The sequence below is a fragment of the Sus scrofa genome, chromosome 1 (genome assembly GCF_054392235.1).
Source record: "Sus scrofa isolate SSC_HxYL_T2T_F1_AM1 chromosome 1, Sscrofa_HxYL_maternal_Yorkshire_Landrace_v2.0, whole genome shotgun sequence".
Lineage (NCBI taxonomy): Eukaryota > Metazoa > Chordata > Mammalia > Artiodactyla > Suidae > Sus > Sus scrofa.
Window position 1 is genome coordinate 287,009,345 of NC_139383.1, and position 20,957 is coordinate 287,030,301.

General features: G+C 62.3%; 1 protein-coding gene, 1 long non-coding RNA gene and 1 other non-coding gene across 6 annotated transcripts; 1 reads left to right on the forward strand and 2 right to left on the reverse strand.

The window, feature by feature from the left end:
* The first annotated feature begins 118 nt into the window (after positions 1–118).
* Positions 119–17,656, forward strand: WDR5 (WD repeat domain 5). Of its 4 annotated transcripts, XM_085019574.1 has the most exons (15): positions 119–202; positions 1,670–1,728; positions 2,847–3,017; positions 3,626–3,734; positions 3,832–3,905; positions 4,227–4,316; positions 4,442–4,531; positions 4,642–4,725; positions 8,306–8,361; positions 11,308–11,354; positions 13,378–13,453; positions 14,125–14,158; positions 14,328–14,402; positions 14,796–14,883; positions 15,978–17,656. In XM_085019574.1, exons 3-15 carry the CDS (start codon positions 2,937–2,939, stop codon positions 16,076–16,078), a joined length of 1,005 nt encoding a protein of 334 aa, XP_084875700.1. In that variant the 5' UTR covers positions 119–202; positions 1,670–1,728; positions 2,847–2,936; the 3' UTR covers positions 16,079–17,656. The 4 variants fall into 4 exon arrangements, 2 of the variants coding, with proteins under 2 accessions (XP_084875700.1, XP_003353752.1); XR_014842245.1 differs by having other exon boundaries at positions 11,308–13,453; XM_003353704.5 differs by lacking the exon at positions 1,670–1,728.
* Positions 17,657–19,690: 2,034 nt separating this feature from the next.
* LOC106507252 (uncharacterized) lies at positions 19,691–20,705 on the reverse strand. The gene is given in 2 exon segments (NR_201396.1): positions 19,691–20,346; positions 20,540–20,705. It is a non-coding gene; the product is annotated as an uncharacterized LOC106507252 (long non-coding RNA).
* LOC146407327 (U6atac minor spliceosomal RNA) lies at positions 20,366–20,491 on the reverse strand. Its single transcript, XR_014832459.1, has one exon. It is a non-coding gene; the product is annotated as a U6atac minor spliceosomal RNA (small nuclear RNA).
* Positions 20,706–20,957: the final 252 nt, after the last annotated feature.

The window sequence follows — 20,957 nt, forward strand, 5'->3', positions numbered from 1 at the left end:
AGGCGTTTTGCTCCTCGCCGCTCCCCGTAGCTCCCCTCCGAGAGGCCGGCTTTGTGCGTTTGCCCCGCCCTCTCGCCCCGCCCCTCGCGCACGCGCATTGCCGCTCGCCGCGCCGCCTAGTCGAGCTCGGCCCGGCTCCCGCCCAGGCGGCGGCAGACGCGACGCCCGGAGCGCCCGTCCTCAGCCCCTCGCCGCCCGGCAGGTAAGCTGGGGCCGCCCGGCCGGCGGACACGCTTCGGGGGGACGCGGGCTGGGGGTCGACGCCGGCGCACCCCGCGCCGTCCGTCGCGGCACGTGTTCTGGCGGGCCCGGCCCCGGCCCGGGTTCAGCCCCGCCGGGCCTCCCGGCGCAGACGCCCCGCGCCCGCCGCTTCGCCTCCGGGGCGCGAGCTTCGCTGCCCTTTTCCCCGCCGAGCGCCCAGCCCCCTCCGCAAACGGACTCGCACGGACCGCCGCGGAGCCCCTGGGACCCCCAGCTTCTCCCGCCCCCAGCGGTCAGGTGACGAGCCCCCAGCCCCGGGACTGCGACTTCCTTCTGGAGCCGGCGTGCATGACCCCTTTGCCTCCAGAGAAGCACCCCAGACCCCAGAGCCATCCAGTGCCTGGATGTGGCGCGCTGTCTGCCCTCCTCTGCTGCAGAGACGCCCCCACCTCAGCCCGCTCTGTACCCCCAGCCCGAGGCAGCCCCAGGCCCCATTGCTCCCTGAGAGTTCGGGGTTCCGGGGCTGCGGGGCTGCCGTCACGAAGGGAAGGCCCACCACGCCCTGCGGTGGAGCCTCGGACCCCTTCCAGTCTGGCTCGCGAGGGCCACTTTGGGGGATGTGGAAGATCATTCCTGGTGCCTTCTGGTCCCGCTTCTACCCGCTCAGGTCCCTTAGCCCCCGTCTGGCAAGTACTGAGTTAGACACTCTCCCCTGAGGTTGGCCCGGTTGGTAGAGGCAGCTGGGTAAGCTGGACCCCAGGTATGTCTGAGATTTCAGGTGGGGTGGTGAGCAGCGAGTCTCCTCACTCTGTGCGGGCCAGTTACCTCCTGTCTCGCCACACCTTGGCCCCAGTCTCTGGGGTGGCGCCCAGGCACCTGCATTTCGAGGCAGTCCAGGCGAGCACTCTGAAGTTTGGGAGGCTCAGCCTTAGGTGGTCAGACTCACCTGGGAGCCAAGAAGGAGCAAGTCGCAGGTGCTGGGGAGGCTGGCTCCAAACAAGGTGTCCAGAAATCGTATTTCTAAAGGTTGATTTCTGTACGTTAAGGTGTTGCTAGCTGAGGAGTGGGGCAGGGCTGGGGCACTTTTTCTGTCCCCCTATTGGATCCCCCGCTCCTCACCTGAAGGCAGCCAGTTCGCCCCACCTCCTGGTGGGTCTCAAGCCTCTGTGCTCCCTTTTGCACCCCAGACAGAGCCTCTTCTGTTCCTGCACGTGTTTAGCTCGGGGGAGGGGGGGCCTTCTCGCAGCTCTTGGCCTTGGTCTCATTGCCTCCGATGCTCAGTTCTGTGCAGAGGACTCTTCGGCCCACTTGTCCAGCCCAGCAAAGGGCAGGCAGTGCCGGGCTAATTGGCACGGCCTGCTTGCACTAACGACAGTCACAAGCGGCGAGTGCTTCCTGAGCCCCAGCTCTGTGCCAGCACTTTGCCCCCACACATCTGCTGACCTGCCCCTTCCTTGCCCTCCCCCAGCCCAGTACTTGAGCTTTGGGTGCTGCAGGCTCCATCCCTGCGCAGGGAGCCTTGCTCAGGTGAGCAGCTGTTTCCCCTCCGCACAGCTCTGGCCACTCTGCACAGCTGGGTTGCATTGACCTTTCTCTCCCATCTTCTTGGAGGGAGAGTTTGGGACTTGCTCTTGTTGATGGCTCCTGCTCCGCCTCAGTGTGACGAGAAACCTGTGCAAGCTTCCAGTTTGAGGCGCCAAGCTAGAATGTACAGCTTGTGAACCCAGCAGGTTAACGGTGGTGCCAGCTTCCGGGAGGTGGCTGGCCAGTGGGACTTGCGGGATGTCTGGGCGGCTCTGGAATAATGCTTGCCCTTGTTTCAGAATCACCTGGTATGTTTCTGTGCCAAGTATCCCAGTGGCAGAATCCATTCTTGTGACAGAGGAAGCCAGTTGTACTGTGCAGCTTTTGAGTGGTTCCCCTTTTCATGCTGAAACCTAATTGAGCTGCCTCTTTCCCCCTTCTCTGCAGTGGGTCTTGCTTGCATAGCATCTGCGTACTTTAGGCTGCTTCTGTGGAGGGCTGGACTGGACCATGGGGACCCCAGTGGGCAGGGCCGGCTCTGGTTTGTGCTTTCCGGCCATGCTTTCGGCTCTTAGTGTTTTGGAAGCCGCCTTGTGTCTGCAGCCTGCACCCGGGACCTGGCAGCCCCTCCCCAGGAGGTGTGGGCCACAGGCCCCGCTTCTGTGTTTTCAGATGTGGCTCTTCCTGCTCTCATGTCCCTTGGGATGTATTTAAGGATTTGGCTGAGTTTCCAAACTTCTGCACCCGGCAGCCCAGTCTCCTGTAATTTGGCGTGTTGGTTTCCTGACAGGACGCCTTTGGTCCATTGGGTTTCTTCTTTAATGTATCAGGGACTCTTTGAAGGGAGCCGCCTTTTGGCTGCCTGGACTGTGCTGCATTTCTACAGACTTCTGGGTGACAAACTAGGAAGCACCCTTGAGGGCGGGGTCTCCGGCCACTTTCACTGAAGGGCAGAGGGCAGCGCGGTACCTGCAGGGTTAGTGTGCAGTCAGGGTGGCCGGAACCTCAGGTTGGGACCGTACCTGCCATGGGCTCCGTTAGGCGGTCCGACGTTTTTGTAGTCTCTGTCCTGGAAACTCTTCTGAAGGTTGGTCTGTTTCCTGGCCTCGTCCCCGCTGCAGGTTTGCATTAGCTGACGGCGCTCCCCACCTGCGGCTTCTGCCTGGAGCTGTGAGCTCCCCGCTGTCCCCCGCCCGGTGGGCTTCAGAGCCATGGCAACCGAGGAGAAGAAGCCGGAGACCGAGGCCGCCAGAGCGCAGCCCGCCCCGTCGGCGGCAGCCACGCAGAGCAAGGCGCGTTCCCGGGGCTCCTGGGGACGTGCAGGGTGCAGAGGCTGGAAGATTTGTGGACATATTTTTTCAAGCCCATGAGTCTTTTCTCCCTCCTAAAACATCACCCGTTTCACTCAAAACCACATTCCCAGCCAGTGCGTACTTTGTGGCACGTCCAGGATCCCCAACCTGCCCCCTGGGGAGGGGGCTTGATCCACAATATAGATCCTTGGTCTCGCTCTAAGAGTCTGTGGGGCCCAGAAATTGTCCCTTGGTGAACAGCCCCCCCCCCCCCGGCTGCAGGGCAGAGCCCCCCTGCAGACCCCAGGGGGCAAGTCCTCAGGGGCGGGTGGGGGACCGCTGCCTGGAGGGGGCTGCAGGATTTGAGCCCGGGTGGCGGGGCGTCTGTGGCAGGGGCTGCAGGACCGGCAGGGTCTGCCAGAGGAGAACGCGTTCAGATGTAGGCGTGTTTGAAAGGGGACACGGGGACAGGTGGGAGTTCTAGGGGCACCGTCAAACGATAGGGCGAGCTGGCAAAGGCCCTGGGACCCCGGTCGCACCCCGCCCGTCGCCGGCAGGGTTGGGCAGCGCTGGCTGCTGTTGGCTGACTGCTCCGCTCCCTTTCACAGCCCACACCTGTTAAACCCAACTACGCGCTGAAGTTCACCCTGGCCGGCCACACGAAAGCTGTGTCCTCGGTGAAGTTCAGCCCGAACGGGGAGTGGCTGGCGAGTTCGTGTAGGTGTCCGGTCTGGAGGTGGCGGGGAGCCCGGGCAGCCGAGGGCTGGCTTCCCAGGGCCGGAGGCCGCCACTGCTGTGTCTCCCTTTCTTTCAGCTGCAGATAAACTCATTAAGATTTGGGGAGCTTACGACGGAAAATTTGAGAAAACCATATCTGGTCACAAGCTGGTAGGTGTCAGCCTTGTACCCTGCGGTCACTCTTGGGCGGAGTGGTGGCCCTTCTGCGGGCTTGTCCGGTTAAGAGCTTAGCCCCCCCCACCCCCAATTTTGGCCTCCTGTTTATTTATTTTTTGCCTCTTGTTTCTTCGGCCTCGAGTTTCTGCCCGCTGGCGAGGCCTGGCGGCGCCACGGAGGGCAGGCTCTAGGCCCAGGCCGGGGGCCAGCGGGAGCCGAGGGGCTCCAGGCGGGGCCACCTGCCGGGGGTCTTTAGTTGCGTGTCCGGCATGTAGCTCTTGCTGGCTCAGCCCCGTTGTGTGTTTCCGCCCCCAGGGAATATCAGACGTGGCCTGGTCGTCAGACTCTAACCTTCTCGTTTCTGCCTCAGATGACAAGACCCTAAAGATATGGGACGTGAGCTCGGTGAGCGGCGGGGTCTCCCTCCGTTCCAGCTGCGGGGGTGGCGGGGGTGCTGCCGGCTTCAGCCTGAGGCCGGTGTCGGGCAGGTAACGCCGGGAAGGACTTAGCCCGACGGCACTCGCTTTCAGGGGAAGTGTCTGAAGACCCTCAAGGGACACAGTAATTACGTCTTTTGCTGTAACTTCAACCCCCAGTCCAACCTCATCGTCTCGGGCTCCGTAAGTGGCCGGCTCTGCGGGGCGGCTGGCGGGGCCGGGGGCGCGGGCCTCCCAGGGGTCTGGTCTCTGCCCTCCCGGGGCCCCGCTGTCACCTCTTCCTTCGTCTTCAGTTCGACGAGAGCGTGAGGATTTGGGACGTGAAGACAGGGAAGTGCCTCAAGACGCTGCCCGCGCACTCGGATCCCGTCTCAGCCGTGAGTCCCCAGCGGCGGCGCCGGGCGAGCGTCCGAGCTGGGCTCGGGCCCCGGGCCCGGGGGTGGGGGGTGCCGCGGAGCCTCACAGCACGGGCCGGGCGGCCGGCCTGGAGAGGGGCCTCCCGAGGGAGCTGTGGCCGTGGCGGTGCCGCTGTTGAGCGGAGGGTCCCGGGGCCTGCCGCTCCCGGACCGCTCAGTGCAGGTGCAGGGGTTGACCTGCACACGTGTCTGAATTGCTCGGTTGCAAAACGGCCGAGGTAGGGCGTTCCTTGGTGGCCTGGCAGTAAAGGACCTGGTGTGGTTGCTGCTGTGGTGCAGGTTTGATGCCTGGCCTGGGAACGTCTGTGTGCCACCCAACTACTTTGTGGGCGCAGCCAAAAAAAAAAAAAAGGCCAAAGTATTTCTTTGTGAGCAGAGAGCCTGAAGTGGTTTTTTAGCCAAGTTTACGTTGGAGAAGTGGAAGGAGTCACGTGTAAACAGCTTGTTTGATGTCACCGAGCAGTTGGTCCTTTGGAGGTTCTGACATTGTGCAGGCGAGCAGTTTTACGTGTTCAGCCCTGGAAGGCCTTTGTCCAGCCGAGACCGTCCGCAGAGCCCCGAGCCTTCAGGGCACAGACACTGGCTGTTTGAAGTCGCTGGCCCGGTGCTGGCCCTCAGGCCCAGCCCTCGCCGTAGGTGTCACAGCCAGTGCCTGGGGCTCCTAGGGAGGCGGTTGCTGTGGAGAGGGAGCCCTGGGTGATGGGCTCTGGGGCCCCCTGCTCCTCTCTCCTCCACGGTGGGGTGCAGCCCTCCAAACAGGCCGCGCAAACGATGACACAGGAAGTAACCGGGAAGCAGTTGGAGCGACGGCTGGTGGTTGAAAGTTGTCTGTGTTATGGTTTGTGGTCAGGGATGGGACGTTTGCTTAAATGGTGGTAGGATTTTTAAAGTCTTGTTTCTTTTTCTTTTTTTTTTTTTGCTATTTCTTTGGGCCGCTCCCGCGGCATAGGGAGGTTCCCAGGCTAGGGGTGGAATCAGAGCTGTAGCCACTGGCCTACGCCAGAGCCACAGCAACACGGGATCCGAGCCGCGTCTGCAACCTACACCACAGCTCACGGCAACGCCGGATCGTTAACCCACTGAGCAAGGGCAGGGACCGAACCCGCAACCTCATGGTTCGTAGTCGGATTCGTTAACCACTGCGCCACGACGGGAACTCCCTTAAAGTCTTGTTTCTTAGGAAAGTTATGTGTGCTGACTTGGAAAAAAAAGGCAAGCAATGTAGCAGGTAGCAGTTCAGAGTCTCCCGACTCCCCCCCCTCAGAGGCACCTGCCAGCAGCTGGCCTCTGCCCTCTGGGGTGGTTTGGTGTTTTAAAAAAACATGTTTCCCAGCGCCCTTGCCCATGCCAGACAGCCGTGGTCCAGCACCGCTCATCTCCAGCCTGTCCACCTCTTGCCCGCAGGCTCCCGGCTGGGTGGTGGGTGCTGTGTGTAACCCTCGTGTTGTGGAAAGGAGTGCAGTGTGTGTCCTTGTCATGCAGCCGCCTCCCTGTCTGCAGGCAGGTGTCGGGGCAGTGCCGCGGCTCCTACGGTCAGCCTTTGATGGACGGGCCTGGATTAGAACCCTCTGGGTCAGTGGCTTGTCTGCTGGCCTCTGCCTGCTTTAGTCCAGCTGCTGTCCTCTTGCCTGGACACCCCCTCTGCCCCCCATGTCAGTAATCAGCTGAAGCCTCCTGCCGTCTGTCTCACCTGCTCATCTGTCTGCTGGTGTCGCCCCCGAGAGCTCGGCCGATCGTCTGAGCCAAGAGCCAAGATTCTGTCCCCATGTGGGCGACTCTGTCTCGCCACCCCCTGACTTCCGTGGCGCCTTTTCGGGGTTGCCGTTGGAACATTCAGTGTGGGCCGTCTTGCTTTTCCTCCCTGAGCAGGGCTTGGAGGGGAAGGCATGTTTAAGGGCGGTGGTCTTTGGACGTGGCTGGGACACTGCAGGCCTTGGGGACCCGAGTCGGCTCATCTAGTGCAGGGGCTGGGGCTGGATGCTGTCCTGCAGGTGCCCACGGGTGAGTGTGGTTGAATGAGGACTGTGAGTTGTAGAGAACGTGGCTCTGGGAGGCTGGCGAGCGCACGGTCAAGGTTGAGCAGCAGGTGCCGGCTGCAGCAGGACGGGAACAGCTACAGCGGCTCCTCAAGAGCCCCACCGCCCCCATGGAAGCACCAGCCACACGGGGCAGGCAGCACCCGCGGGGAGTCCAGCCGAGATGTGTGCGACTGAAGTTCTTAGGCGTCTAGGTTTCCAAAACTTAGTACAACGGAAGAAGGGCGTTAAGGTGCCCTGTTGATGGTTTCAGCACTGGCTGTGCTGCAGCAGGATTCCAGGTGTACTGGGTTCAGCAAAACCCACCCAGTTCATTTCACCGTTATTTTTCTGCTGCAGCTACTGGGCCGTGTGAGTGGCACACGTGGCACATTCCAGGCCCCCAGACCACGGCTCTCCCCACGTGGTCCCTGGACCGGCCTCTGGTGTGAGTGTGCGAGAGATGCGGGATCTTGGGGCCCAGCGCTGGGTTTTCACAAGCCCTCTGGGTGTTCCTAATGTGGGTGGGTTTGGCTCTTGGGGACACCTGGCCATTTTAGGTGGCCATCACCAGATGCTGCTGGCACCTCGTGTGTCGGGTGCTGGGTGCTGCTGTGTGGGGCAGCCCCTGGCGGAGGAGAGCGTGACCGGCCGTGGTGGGTGGGAGGTGGAGACGCTGGTCTGCACGGTGGGGGTGGCTCCGGCCCCCCCGCCGGCCCCCAGGGGTTAAAGCAGGCCGTTCTCCGTGTGGCTCCGTCTCACACAGGACACGCACCACACGCGGCGGGAAACGCGGGCTCCTGCTCGGGCTTGGAGATGGGGGGGCGACTGCCATCGACTCTCGCTTCTGCCGTGGCGATCGCTCTTGTTTCCGCCAAGACTCAGGGCAAAGGCGAGGAGGAGGGGCTCAAGTTGGCGTCTGGTTGCCAGCAGGTGGCTCTCGCCTCCCCAGCAGCGGGCGAAGTCAGGCGTTGAGATCAGTGACCGGTGTGGCCCCGTGGCAGGTGCCGCGCCGTCACAGGTCGGCTCTTGGGAGCAGCGTGGAAGCTGGAGTTGCCTCTCTCCTGGGCCATGTGCCCGCCGGCCCGTCTGGAGAGCCGGCTGTGGGTCCAGCGTGCGGGCAGGGGCGCGTGGGAGGGAGATGAGGAGCGGCCCCTCTGCTGCTGGCGTTGCTTCCTCTGCCCGTGGGAGTTGTCTTGGGCACGTTTCTCGAGGCGGGCCGTGTCACTTGTCAACAGTACGTGTTGCGGCACGTGGTCCCAGCACCCAGGACGTTTCAGGGTGGCCCTGTCATGGTCCAGCCTCTGTCCTGAAGCAAACCGTCGCTCGAGACACCGGGTAAAAGGGACCATTGATCCGCGTTCTCGCGTGTCTGTGCCAGAACCTCCAGGAAGTTGGTAGGGCCTAAAGCCCGCTCCGAGGCGGCCGGCCGGGCAGGCAGGCGCCGGGCCGGGCAGCAGGGGCCGTGGTGCCACGCGGCCTGTGTGGACCTGACGTTTCCTCTCTCTGCCCACATTCATCCCCAGGTTCACTTTAACCGGGACGGCTCCCTGATCGTGTCGAGCAGCTACGACGGCCTCTGGTAAGTGAACCGTCCCCCCTCGGGTCCTCGCCGAGCTCCCCTTGGGTCCGGGCCCCTGGGCGTCCCCGTGGGGGGTGGGGCTGACATCCAGGCTGGCGGAGCCCGGCCGGGAGGGGCTCCTGTCAGTCATGAGGCCCAGGCAGGGGCCCGCGGAGGCCCCTTTAGATCCTGAGGGTCCGTGTCCCAAGCTGGGGGCGCCGGTGGGGAGGGGCAGGCAGGTGTCTTGAGCGGGTGATCGCGGGGGAGGTGGGGGACATGCAGGGCTCCTGCAGGGTGGCTGGTCTCGGTGGGGCCCCCGGCGCTGGCGTTGGTCGTGGGCATGCGTCCTGGATTCTCACGTGTGGCTGCAGAGCATCGGGGGAGGGGTCCCCTCACAGCCCGCTTGTCACCAGGGAGGAGACGTGGGGCAGCAGCCGCGGCTGAGCCGGGCAGCCCGCGTGGGACCTCAGTTACTGGGGAAAGAGCGTGACTAGAGATTTGTGCACGTGGAGCAGAAAGGGACCAGAGGAAGCAGAGAGACAGTGCTACTCGGGAAAGTGCCGCGGAGCTCGGGGCCTTGGGGGCTCCGGGGGTGCGGGGGCTGGGCCCCGAAGAACACAGGAAGGACTGTCGGATTTGGGTTGCAAGCCCTCCTGACTGTTGTTTTGCCTGAAACGGGTGGGTGGGTGGGTCGGTCGGTCGGTCGGGGCTGGGAGGAGGGGGGCAGGTGCGAAGCACAGAGCAGGGCCGCCATGCGGGGTTTAGGGCAGCGCGTTGGCCAGGGAGACGGTGACACGCAGGCAGCCGGGCGGAGCTGACGAAGACTTAGGCTGATGCGCCAGGCACCGCAGCAGCCTGGAGACGCAGCGGGGGACCTTGAGATGCCAGGAGCTAGAATGTTCTGTGAGCGAGCTCCCAGTTGCTCTCCGACTCTGACAGAGGGACCTGGGACTGAGGCGTCTAAGAGTAGGAACGTTCTCAGGGTCGCTTGTGGCCCGGCTCTGAGAGCTTTCGAAGGAAGCCAGGGAAGGAAAAAGCGGGAGCGAACAGCGAGAGGCAGGCGTTTCTATAAGAGGTGGAGAACGGGGAGAGTGACGGGACGTTAAGATAAGCCTGCATCCTCGGTAAGGCCAGTGAAGCTGATCGGAGGTCTGAAAACGCTCCTGGGCCCTGTGGTTTCAGAACCTCCTGAGGCTGCCGAAACCGGGCCGCAGGACCAGAGGGCACGCCCCAGTGCACTTCCGGGTCCAGCAGGGCACTGCTGCTGGATGTTGGTGTCAGAATCCCCTGGAAAGCGTTACAAACTGAGTCCAGCAGTGCAGAGGAGATAGTATTGGGTGACAAGTGGGTTTATTGAGTGAGGAGAGGGTTTTGCCGTAAAGTAGCAAACACCAGGAATTGATAAGCTCGTAAGTGTTCCAACACATGTGAGGCAGAGAGCCATACGGTGTGTTACTGGTGCAAGTCAGATAGGCACCTGGTAAAATCCAGCAGCCTTTCCTAATCACAGGTAGCCAAGGGAGTTCCCGTTGTGGCTCAGCAGAAACGCACTGGACTCGTATCTGTGAGGTTGCGGGTTCGATCCCTGGCCTTGCTGAGTGGGTTAAGGATCTGGCGTTGCCGTGCACTGTGGTGTAGGTTGCAGATGTGGCTCTGATCTGACATTGCTGTGCCTGTGGTGGAGGCCGGTGGCTACAGCTCCGATGTAACCCCCAGCCTGGGAACCTCCATATGCCACAGATAGGGCCCTAAAAGAAGGCGGGGGGTTGCAAAAAAAAAAAAAAAAAAAAAAAAACAAAAACCTCTAGCTGAACAGACCAGCATCCCAGGCTCTTTGATAGGAACTTAGCAATAACACTTGTAATGAGTGGTGATGTGCTAATAAGTCCATCTCTGCGGAAACCAGGAGCCAAGAGGGGGCCCCTCTCCTTCGTTATCGAGGGATGTTTGGAATTTGTAGCGAAGGCGGTAAGAAGTCACAGCTTGAGAGTTGGGTGGAGGTTCATCTCTTTCTAGGCGATATGTTTGTCTTTTAAAACCTAAAAACCACGTATGTGTACTTGACAAGCGTGGCCTTGGGTGAGCCCCTAACAGCCCTGCCACTGGGGACTGGGTTGTCACCACCCCTTCTCGGTTGGGGGAGCAGGTGGCGATGAGCACTGGCCGCTGCCCCTTGGCGGGCCGACGGCCAAGCCAGGGTCCGGCGCACGTTGGGTCCGGAGCCCACGCTCCGAGCCACCAGGCGAGCCACCAGGCCTGCCTCGGGTCGGGATGGTGTTTTCTGTGTCCAGGGAGCAGATGGGGACCCAGTTCCTCTGTAACAGTCCCGGAGGAGTTAGGGTAACGGTTAACAGGAGCGGAGGGAACGGGAGACTGTAGCTGGGGAGACACCAAACAGACAAGGACGGGACCAGGCGCCCTCGTCCTGGCTGTGGCGCGGGGAGCGGCCGTCTCCTGGGCCGAGGCCCTGTGAGCTGTTCCCCGTCGAACCCTGGAGCAGCTCAGACGCGTGTCACGTTCCTCCGGGGGTGTCACCAAGCTCCCTGCCGGCAGCACTGGGAGCACACTCGGGAGGGGATGCTGGGTGTGAGAGCCTGCAGCGGGCTTGTCTCGGGGACCTCCTCGGGGCACGAAGCAGACGTGGGAAGGCCCGTGGTTCCCGGCTGTGTGGTCGGCAGGGTAGCGCGTGGAGAAGCTGCAGGGAAGCGGGAGGAAGAGGGAGGCGGCGGCAGGGAAGGGGACAGTCTTTTTCTCCCCGGCCGTCTCACCTGCCCTGCTGCTCGCGGTGGAGGAGGAGCCCACGCGTGTGGCCTGCGCGTGCAGCGCCCAGTCTGGTCCCTGGAGTGTGCGGGGGTGCCTGGGAGCCGGGAGTCGGGGCGTCGAGGCTGCGTGTTGGCTCGAGAGCCGTAGAAGGTAGGACGCCGCCCATCCGCACCTGCTGTTAGAACTGTCGTTTTCGCTTTGCAGCCGGATCTGGGACACCGCCTCGGGCCAGTGCCTGAAGACGCTGATCGGTGAGTGCTGCGGCCCGGGGACCCGGGCTCAGCCGTGGCGGCCCTCCCCGCGCCCGGCCCTCCGTCCTCAGAGGCTTTCCCTCCGGGCGGGGCCTCCTCTCCTGACCGCCTCCACCTCCTCCAGCCCCTTCCTGAGGAACCACCGTCCAGCCTGCTTGGGGCTGCCTGGCGGGTGGGGGTCCTCTGGGGGACCCGTGAGTCCCTGGACGCTGCTCAGGTCACTCCCTGAGCAGGTGGGGTTGAGCCTGGGCCCTCAGCGAGCCCCATCTGCCCGGAGAGCCTCGGGTGGGTGGGCCTGGGGGAGAGGCCCCAAGGCCTCCACAGGCTGTGCCTCGAGTAAGGGGCGGAATGGAGCCACAAGAGCGCAGCCTGGGTGGCAGGTGCTCTGTGTGGCCCCAAGGTGGCCAATGCGCCCCTGTGGGCCTCGGGCCTGGGAAGGTGACGCAGGAACCCTGGGGGGGCGAATCGGGTGGGTGTCGCTGTTGGAGGCCTCACCTGAGTCAGCCTGGAAGGTCTCTGTGGCCTCAGGTGGATCCTAGAGCAGGTAGGCTGGTGTGAGGGCAGGGGCGCCGCCTGAGCCCCCAAAGTGCTGCAGGCCAGGTGGCTTAAGCAGCAGAAACCTGTCCCCACGTCCTGGAGGCCAGAGGTCCAGGGTCCAGGTGTGGGCAGGGCTGGCTTCTCTTGCAGCCCCTCCTTCTCTGAGTGTCCTTACACTGCTGGCCTCTGCGTGTGCCCCGCTGGGCCGCGTGTCCTCCTCCTGTAGGGACGGCAGTCACCTGGCCTCTGGTCACCCTGACTGCCTCGTTGACGCCTCCTTCTTGGAGGCCTGTCTCCAGGTGGCCCTGCGTCTGAGGTGCTGGGTTAGGGCTTCAGCGTGAGAATTCCGGGAGGGACCGTTGAGACTAGACCTTGGCCTCTGCCGTTTTCCTGCTTCTTCTGACGTGCAGTCCTCCTCTGACTGTGACATCGCCCTCATCTGTCACCACGCCCATCCCATCCCCAGAAGCAGGGTGTAGCCACGTGCGCCCAGCGGGGCAGCGTCCCTGTGCAGCCCTGCTTGGCCCAGGCTGTTGGGTTACCTGGCAAAGCCCCTGTGCAACCCCACAGCCAGGCAGGATGCTGAGGCCTGGAGATGTGGAGTCCTGGCTGGGAGGTGGGGACGGCAGGGAGTGGTTCCTGGCCCCACTTCTAACCTCAGGTCCAGGGAATTGGGCGCCTGGGGCTTGGCAGGACAGCCCTGTGTTGCCTTGCTGGCAGTGCTCACCCTGACCTCTGGGCACCGCCTCCCTCATCCATCCTGAGTGGCCCCTGTGGCCCAGGGGTGGCCCTCATGTGTCTTCTCATGTGCCTTTGCGGTGTCTGGGACCCGTCAGGTGCTCCTGGTGCCCCGAGGTGGTAATGCGGTGCCTGCCCAGTGCCCCGGTGCTGGGGACACAGCCCCGCCGGCTCCCGCTGCCCGGTGCCACCCCGGCTGCCCTCCTATTCAGGCAGATGGGGGGCGGGGGCGTCCTGCAGCCAGAGCACTTTCTGAATGTGCCGCCTCTTTTCCAGCTGCATCCTCAGGGCCCGGGGTGCACCCTGGACCCCAAGGGTCAGAACCAGGGTGTGGGTGTAACAGCAAAGGGTGACTTCTAGGGCGACTTCATGCCTCTTCTACTCTGACCACGGAGCTGGCAGGTGCCTGAGAGGGTTCACCCGGGCTGCCGCCTTCCCAGTGGGCTGCGATTTGCAAGCTCCCTCCTGGGGGTTGATCCCGGGGCCTCTCCTGTACCCTGTGGAAGAGGCCTGGCTACCCGAGAGCCCCTGGCCACCAGGCCTTTGCACCCGAAGCCCTGTGTCATGGGGTCACTGGGAGCCTGGCTCACGCTGGCACGAACAGTGGGTGAGGGAGGGTGGCCGGCTCTCGGGGATCCCCCTGTTGGCACAGGTGGCAGTGGCTGCACTGGGCGACACGTGGTAGGGGAGCGCCACCCCACCCGAGAGCCAGTGCCCGGCGTGGCAGCTGTCTCTGTGCTCCATGCAGATGACGACAACCCGCCCGTGTCCTTCGTGAAGTTCTCTCCGAACGGCAAGTACATCCTGGCCGCGACCTTGGACAAGTAAGCCCTCTGTCCCCGTGCGGGCGGGTTACCAGGGCCATCGCCCCAGGGCCAGGATCCCAGAAAGACACCCGCTCCAGTGCCCGCACGGAGCCTGCTGGGTGCAGGCTGCTGATGTAGGCACCCTGCTGGGATGGTGGGCATGGCGGCCTCCCGGTGCTGCCCGCTCTGCCCGGGCGCCCTGCTCCTGACACGCTTCGGGTGGGTGTCCCGGCCGTCCACTGCCCTCCTGGAGGCGGCTGGCGCTCGGCCTCCCCGGGCACTGTGGGAGCCCTCGGGTGGGCTCACAGGGTCGGCCCCCACAGGAGGAGGAAGGACTGTCCGCCGAGGTCTGTTCTGGACGTGTCCGCAATGGGGCTTCCTGAGCCCTTTTCTCGCAGGGACGTGGACCCCTTCCCGGCTCGGGGAACGCTTAGTAGCTTCCTTTAACCAAGCCTCTTGGGGAGTTAACGTGTGGCTCGACAGGTTAAGGACTTGGCACTGCAGTAGCTCAGGTTCGATCCCTGGCCCAGGAATTTGCACACGCCTCGGCCGAGGCCAAGTGAAAAACAGTGTCTTGGGGTTCCCGCGCTCTGCTCCCAGGTGTCCTTGCTCTGTGGACCCTGGGCTGGGCGCGGGCACCGGAGAGGGTGGGTCCTCGGGGGCTCGGCTGACACGCCCTCTCCCCGCAGCACGCTGAAGCTCTGGGACTACAGCAAAGGGAAGGTGAGCGCCGGGACGGGCTGGCGGAGGGTCGTGCTGGGGCTGGGGCCGGGGCCACGGCTGGGCCGGGGTGGGTTGTGCTCAGAGCGGCTCCGTTGGCTGAAAGGTACCTGGATGGGTTCCCCCGGGGTGCAGGGGGGCGCCACTGAGCGGACGGGCCCTGCTGTTTCAGTGTCTGAAGACGTACACCGGCCACAAGAATGAGAAGTACTGCATATTCGCGAATTTCTCTGTCACTGGCGGGAAGGTGAGTCATGTCCCTGCTGGGGGTTCTCCCCGGCCCCTCTGGGGCGCTTTTTAACCCAGTGCAGCCCCGCTGGTGGCATCCTCAGCGGGCCTTCCCATTGCGTCCTCTTCAGGGCCACAGGCTCCTTTGTGATGCCGAGGGTGTCAGCACCTTCTGGGAGTCAGGGACCCTGGCAGGCTCTGGCGTCTGGTCCCCGGGGCTCCCCGCCTCTCAGGCTCAGGCTGCAGGGGAGATGGTGACGGCAGCCCTGATTGGAGGAAACAGTTTATGTCCTAGAAGTGGCGGGTGCTGGTGCGGCATCGGGACAGGAGATGGGCGGGGACCCACACGGGTAGGGGTGCTGGTACTGCTGGTCCCCAGGCACGCGCCTGACACCCTCCCGCCCCGTGACAGTGGATCGTGTCGGGCTCGGAGGACAACTTGGTTTACATCTGGAACCTGCAGACGAAAGAGATTGTGCAGAAGCTGCAGGGCCACACGGGTGAGCTCTCCCCCACGGAGGGACCAGGTCCTGTGAGCATCCTCCTGCCTCTGCTCCTCGGCCCCCTGGGAGCCGGGGGCTCTGTTTGGAGCTGTGGGTCTGAGCGCCCGCAGGCCGAGCCCGAGTGTGGCTTTAACCTCTCCTCCGGCCCTTGACGTCCTTGTGGGCCCTGTGGTCTGTCCCCGTGGAGATGGTACAGGGACCCGGGCTGCCTGCCGTCTGCTCTGCCGGCTGGCTCCTTTCCAGGCTCTGACCTCCTGCCCGCTCCTGTCCCCTGTGTGGAGTACCTGGGCAGCCCCTAAGCCCCCCCCCCCCCCGCCCTCCCCACTCCTGCTCAGTGCAGAGTGGTGTCCAGCCGTGGAGAGTCTGATGAGAGTGTGCGACTCTGCCTAAGGAAGCCACGCCACTGCCTGAGGTCCTGGCCTGAGCTTGGAGGTCCGTGCTGGCCTTCAGCTTCCGCACCTGGCCTGTTGCTTCTGCCCTGCTGTGGGCAGGATGCTCAGGCTTATTTGAAACCACTCAGGCAAGAGGGAAGATTCTGGGGTTCAGTTGTCTTTTTAGGGCCGCACCTGCGGCATATGGCGTTCCCAGGGTAGGGGCTGAATCAGAGCTGCAGCTGCTGGCCTCCTCCACAGCCACAGCAATGCCAGGGATCAAACCTGCGCCCTCATGGATACCAGTCAAATTTCTTTCCGCTGAGCCATGATGGGAGCTCCCAAGGGGCTGAGTTAATTTCAGAGCTGCAAAGTGTTAACCTGACGGACCCCAGGCGCCAGCCCCGGGGGTGAACTTGCAGCGCAGCCCTGCGGGCGTCCTCTGCTCCGCGGCGGGGAGCGCGTGGGTGCGCCGGTTTGGGTCCCGGTGCAGAGGGCGCGATGTCGATGCCGTGAGACGGACCCCGGCTGTGCCTCTGGCTTGTGAGGGGCCCCAGTCTCTGGGCTCGGCGCTGGGCAGCCTCCGGGCCCAGGCCGGTGCTGAGCACCTCGCGGCCCACTGTCCAGGCCTGGTGACCTGAGCTCTGGGCTCGGACGCCCTGGGGCGGGGCAGGGCTGCGGGGCGGGGCCGCGGAGGGACCGTGGTGCCTCTGCTTTCAGACGTGGTCATCTCGACGGCCTGCCACCCCACAGAGAACATCATCGCCTCGGCCGCGCTGGAGAACGACAAGACCATCAAGCTCTGGAAGAGCGACTGCTAGGCCCGCGGGCGCGGGGCTGTCGGGACGCCCAGCCGGGCTGGCGAGAGCTCGGTGCTCGAGGGGCTCCCTGGTCCAGGCCTGGGGACTGGAGGCGCCTGGGCCTGCGCCGCCTCCGAGGACGGCTTGGCCGAGGGCCGTGTCCCCCGCAGAGGTTCTCGGAGCTGCCGGTGGCGATTCTTGCCAATGCCTGTCTTGTTGGCTGGGGAAGAGTTAGAGTCTGTATTGTGTTCGGAGGCCACAGAAATTTCTAATTTTTTATTACAAAAGGTGAAGTTCAATTTATCACGAGTTGTGTTTTTTTCCAGTAACTGTTCTGTGCATTTTATCACCCAGTGCAAGTGCTGGACCAGTCGCCACCACGGTGTGTGGGCGCCAGCCTCGCCCACCCGGCCTCAGAGGGGCCCCCTCGTGGGTCCAGTGACCTCTCTGGGGACCCCCACCCGGTGTTGGTCCTGCCCGCACTCGCAAGCAGCGTGTCTGCAGCGTGTCTGCCCACGTGCCTTTGGCATCGGGGCCGTTGTCCCCGTGCTGCCAGCGTGGGGGTCACCCTGGGCGCTTCTGTTTGTCCCTCTGGTGGTCACACGCAGGCAGCGCCCCAGCGGTGATAAAGGTGGCAGCCTGGGCGAGTGGCCGCCGGGTTCTCACACAGAGCTTTGCTCGCTCTTTTGTGGAAAGCCTCGCGGTCGGCAGGAGGTTGAGAGGACGCCTCTCAAAAGACAGGTCCGAGGGATGCGCCACTCCTTGTCCACGCGGGCTCGAGGGCCCCTGCAGGCTGGTGGCCTGTGGATGTGGGGGCGCAGGACGGAGGGGGCCCCGTGGCCGCTGTGGGTGCGGGTGAGGGTGGAGGAGGCTGTGACCTGAGGGCGCAGTGGTGTCCACGCCTGCCGCCCACGCCAGGACGGGCTCCCCGCGGGGGCCTGGCGTCAGCCACCCACACAGTGGGCGCTGCCCCTAGCAGAGGGAGCGAGGGCGCTGGAGGCTTCTGGACGGACGGCAGAGCAGGGCCGTGGGGGACCCCTCTCTGCAGTGAGGCCACCCCGTAGTCCCAGGCCCACCTGCGGCTCCAAGACCGTAGCGGTGGAGGCTGCTTCGTAAGGAGCATCCCCTGCCTGTGGCCGGGAGTCTGGCCCGTGCTCAGGCTCGGGGCTCATCTCCCCTGGGGCCACTCCTGGGGCCCGAGTGCCCGGGTCCTGGCTCCATCGCGCTGAGTGACAGTGTGCAGGTGGGGGCGTGAGGGCTGCTGTCACACAGAACATGGGGAAACAAGCCACTTCCCGCCCTGCCCTTCAGAAGTAGGCGGACAGCGGGCTGGCTCTAGGGACGAATAGCTCGGGTGAAAGGACACTGCATTCCCTGGGCGACAGCCTGGGAGGCGCTGAGCTGCCGCGGCCGTGGTGTGGCCTCAGATTTCCTTTGGTTCTGTTGGTTCTGGCGTTGGGCGCAGCCCGGGAGGAGGGCGTATGTGCAGGGCCCTGTGTCCTGGAATATAGTTTATTTTTTCTACATTTGAATTCTCTGTTGTAGATTTATGTAAAAATACATTCTCTTTTTGAAAATAAAGAGCTTCCTGTCTTGTAATTCTGTCCGCGAGAACTGTTTGCCTTTCTTAACCTCTGGCTGTCACCAGAGTGGGAGGCGGCCTGAGGCGGCCCTGCTCTCTGCTCGGGCTTTGCAGTGCCCTGGAGGCTAGGGTGCTCTGGCGGGAAGTTCTTGGTGTTTTTAAAATACCCCTTTCTTAAGAAAATTACGTATTTGTGCTCATTACTAACAGTATAATAAAGGCAAAGGTAAGAAGTCACCCAGCTTCTGCTCACCACTAATGTTTTGGTGTACGTCTTCTAGGATAGTAAAAAAAGATTTTATGATGGGACACTTGAAACCTCATAGAAGTGGAGAAAATCCCCGTGTCCTCACCCTCAGCTTCACGATCTTAGGGCATCTCTTGTTTTAGGCGGCCTTCCGTGGTCATTTTACGATAAACGCCAGGTGTTCTGTCATTTAAGCAGCTTCTCTAAGGGACAATTCTTCAAAAGCCCAACCGCTGTACCATCTTCATACCTAAGATAATTCTTTGTTGTTATTTTTTAGTGCCACGCCTGCAGCATTTGGAAGTTGCCAGGCTAGGGGTTGAATTGGAGCTGCAGCTGCTGCCCTACGCCACGGCCACGGCCACAGCTGGGCTTTAACCCCCTGAGCAGGGCCAGGGATTGCTAGTATCCTCATGGATACTAGTCAGGTGTGAAACCACCAAGCCACAATGGGAATTCCCTAAAATATGAATTCCCAGCTACCTGACGTCCAGATTTCCCCAGTTGCCTTAATGTCTTAAGGTGTGTGTCTACACACACACACACACACACACACACACACACACACACACACACACACGTGAGCACAGATGCTGGTGGGAACCGGGGCCCCAGCAAAGCCCTGCCTGCGTTGGGCTGATCGATCTAGCCTTTCTGCCTCTCCAGGTTCCCATTCCACCCTCGGCCTCTTTGGAAACCGGGTCCCTGGTCCCTGGGGCGCCTGGTCTGGCTCTGCTGCCGCGACCTCTGAGGGGCTGCTTCCCAACCACCCTCCCACCCATTTCATGTGCGCATGAGCAGACCGACGGCAGGCCCGCTCTATCCGGAGCGCTCGGTGGCTGGCGCTGTCCCGCTGTAACTCGCGGGTCAAGGTGCTTCTATTTAACTGGACAAGCACCTTTCTGGGCCTTACACGAGCCCTGCATTTAGAGCTCAGGGCTTTGTGCTCTGGGCCGCCTTTTGGGGTGGGTTCTGTCCATGAGAAGGTCAGTGAGCGTGTCATTTAGAAAGCGGGCGTGTGCTCTGTCCTGGCACATCTGCGCTTGAGCCTGAAGGAAGCACGTGAAGCAGGACGGCTGGGTCACGCGGCTGTGTCGCGTCTGCCTCCCTGAGCATCGCCGGCCCTGGGCGGGCTCCCCGGGCAGGGTGGGTTCAGGACGCAGGCCGGGCTCGCTGGGCTTCACGGCTGAGAAGACGTGCATCGCAAAGGGCAGACAGGTCCTGTTTCCCAGAGGAGGCGACAGTGGGTGCTGAAGGCCCAGCAGAGGTGTCCACTCCTGTGCCTCTGAGGAGACCCCGTGCCCGGCGCCAGCCCGACCTGGGGTGGGGGGATGGGGGCAGCAGTGGAGCCATGGGGGGCAGAAATGGTATGAAGGCAAATCGTGACTCCAATCGAAGGCACGCCTGCCAAAGACACACACCTCCAAGTCGTTAGAGCCAGTTGCAGTGAGAATTCAAGTGACACGCTTACACAGGACCAGGAATGGCGGCTGAAAGGAATCTGTGGATGGGTTCCAAACCGGCTCGGATCTCTAGGACCCTCTGGCCTTTCTGTGGATATGGATCTGGATAAGGATAAGCCCCTTGGACTGGGCAACTGGCCGTCTTATTTGGCCTATTGTCAAGGGCACATTTTTTTTTTTTTTTTTAATGACGGGTGCTGCATCTGGAAGTTCCTGGGCCAGGTATTGAATCGAGGCACAGCTGCAGCAGTGCTGGATCCTTTAACCCACTTCACCAGGCCAGGGATTGAACCCGTGTCTTTGCAGTGACCTGAGCTGCTGCAGTCAGGTCCTTAACCCAGTGTGCCATAGTGGGAACTGCACGATTTCTTTTTTTTCTTGGCAGTAGACTAACCTCATCAGAAGGTTGGGGCGCCGAGAAGGAAGGAGGCTCCAAGTGAAGCCTTTGGGAAATGCTGGGACCAGCAGGTGGGAGCAGACGGACACTGCCAGAGTGCAGTGCACAGGGCATGACGGTTCCCTGGTCTCAACACCCAGCTCAGGATTCACTTGTCTCTCTGTCCACACTCTCCTCCTGAGTGGTCTTAGGCTTTAAGAGTGGCTGAGGCACTGACAAGTCTGTGTTAGGCCTGCAGCCCAGACCTGCTCCCTGGGGTCAAGGCTGTGCCTCCCGCACCAGCTTCCTCAGAGGGACTGGACACCTTGTAGTCATCCATCACCGTGTCAGCCAGTCTCACTGACCTTGAACGTGTCCAGAATGACAGCTTCTCTTCCCCAGGACCAGCCACCAGCCCTGATCTCTCCCACCGACTCCATCTTGCCCTCCCACTGCTCTCAGCATAGTAGCCAGAGGGATGCCTTTAGAGCCCACCAGGCCCTGACGCTCAGGAGAGAAAGTAGAGTCGTGTTATGTGTTTGTCCACACCGCACACGCCTGTATCGCACGTGTCACCACCACAAATCACTGAACACGCGTGCAGCACACATGCCCCTGTGTCTGCCGAGAAAAAAAGACAAAAAAACGATGGTTAGATGCCACGAAGTAGGTGGCAATGCCTTAACCGTATGCGTGTTGTTAGGCCCGAGGGCCTCTTCCATCCTTGTCAAGGGGAGTGCTAACCTTCTCTCCTTTCATACAACACGCCTCTCGTTTCGCCCAACCCCTATTTAAGATCCCAGGCCTACGTTACCTTACAGTTACGGTGACTTCAAGTTCGCGCCTCAGACACACTAGTAAGAGAAACCGCATACAACGGGGAACCGCAACAAAGTCCACTATAAATCTCTTGTGTTATTTTAGCGGGATGAAAAAACCCTTTTTTTGTGCTCTAATATATTCAAAATAATCAGCCAATCAGAGGCTTGAGAAGAACACCCGGAAATCCCCTGCGTCCTTCTGAAAAATAGATTCCCCCGGAAACAAAACAGGGCCTCGCGCACTTCCTACGCGCGGACGGTCAGGAAATGGCTCGGAACTTTCTGCGGAAATGGAAGTGGCTTGCAGCGAATCAGAAGACAAGGAAGGAAAACCCGCTCCACGAACTTCCGGACGCGGCCCTGCGCCTGGAACTGTGGGTACCCGGGGATCCGGGGCGCGCAGGGCGCAGT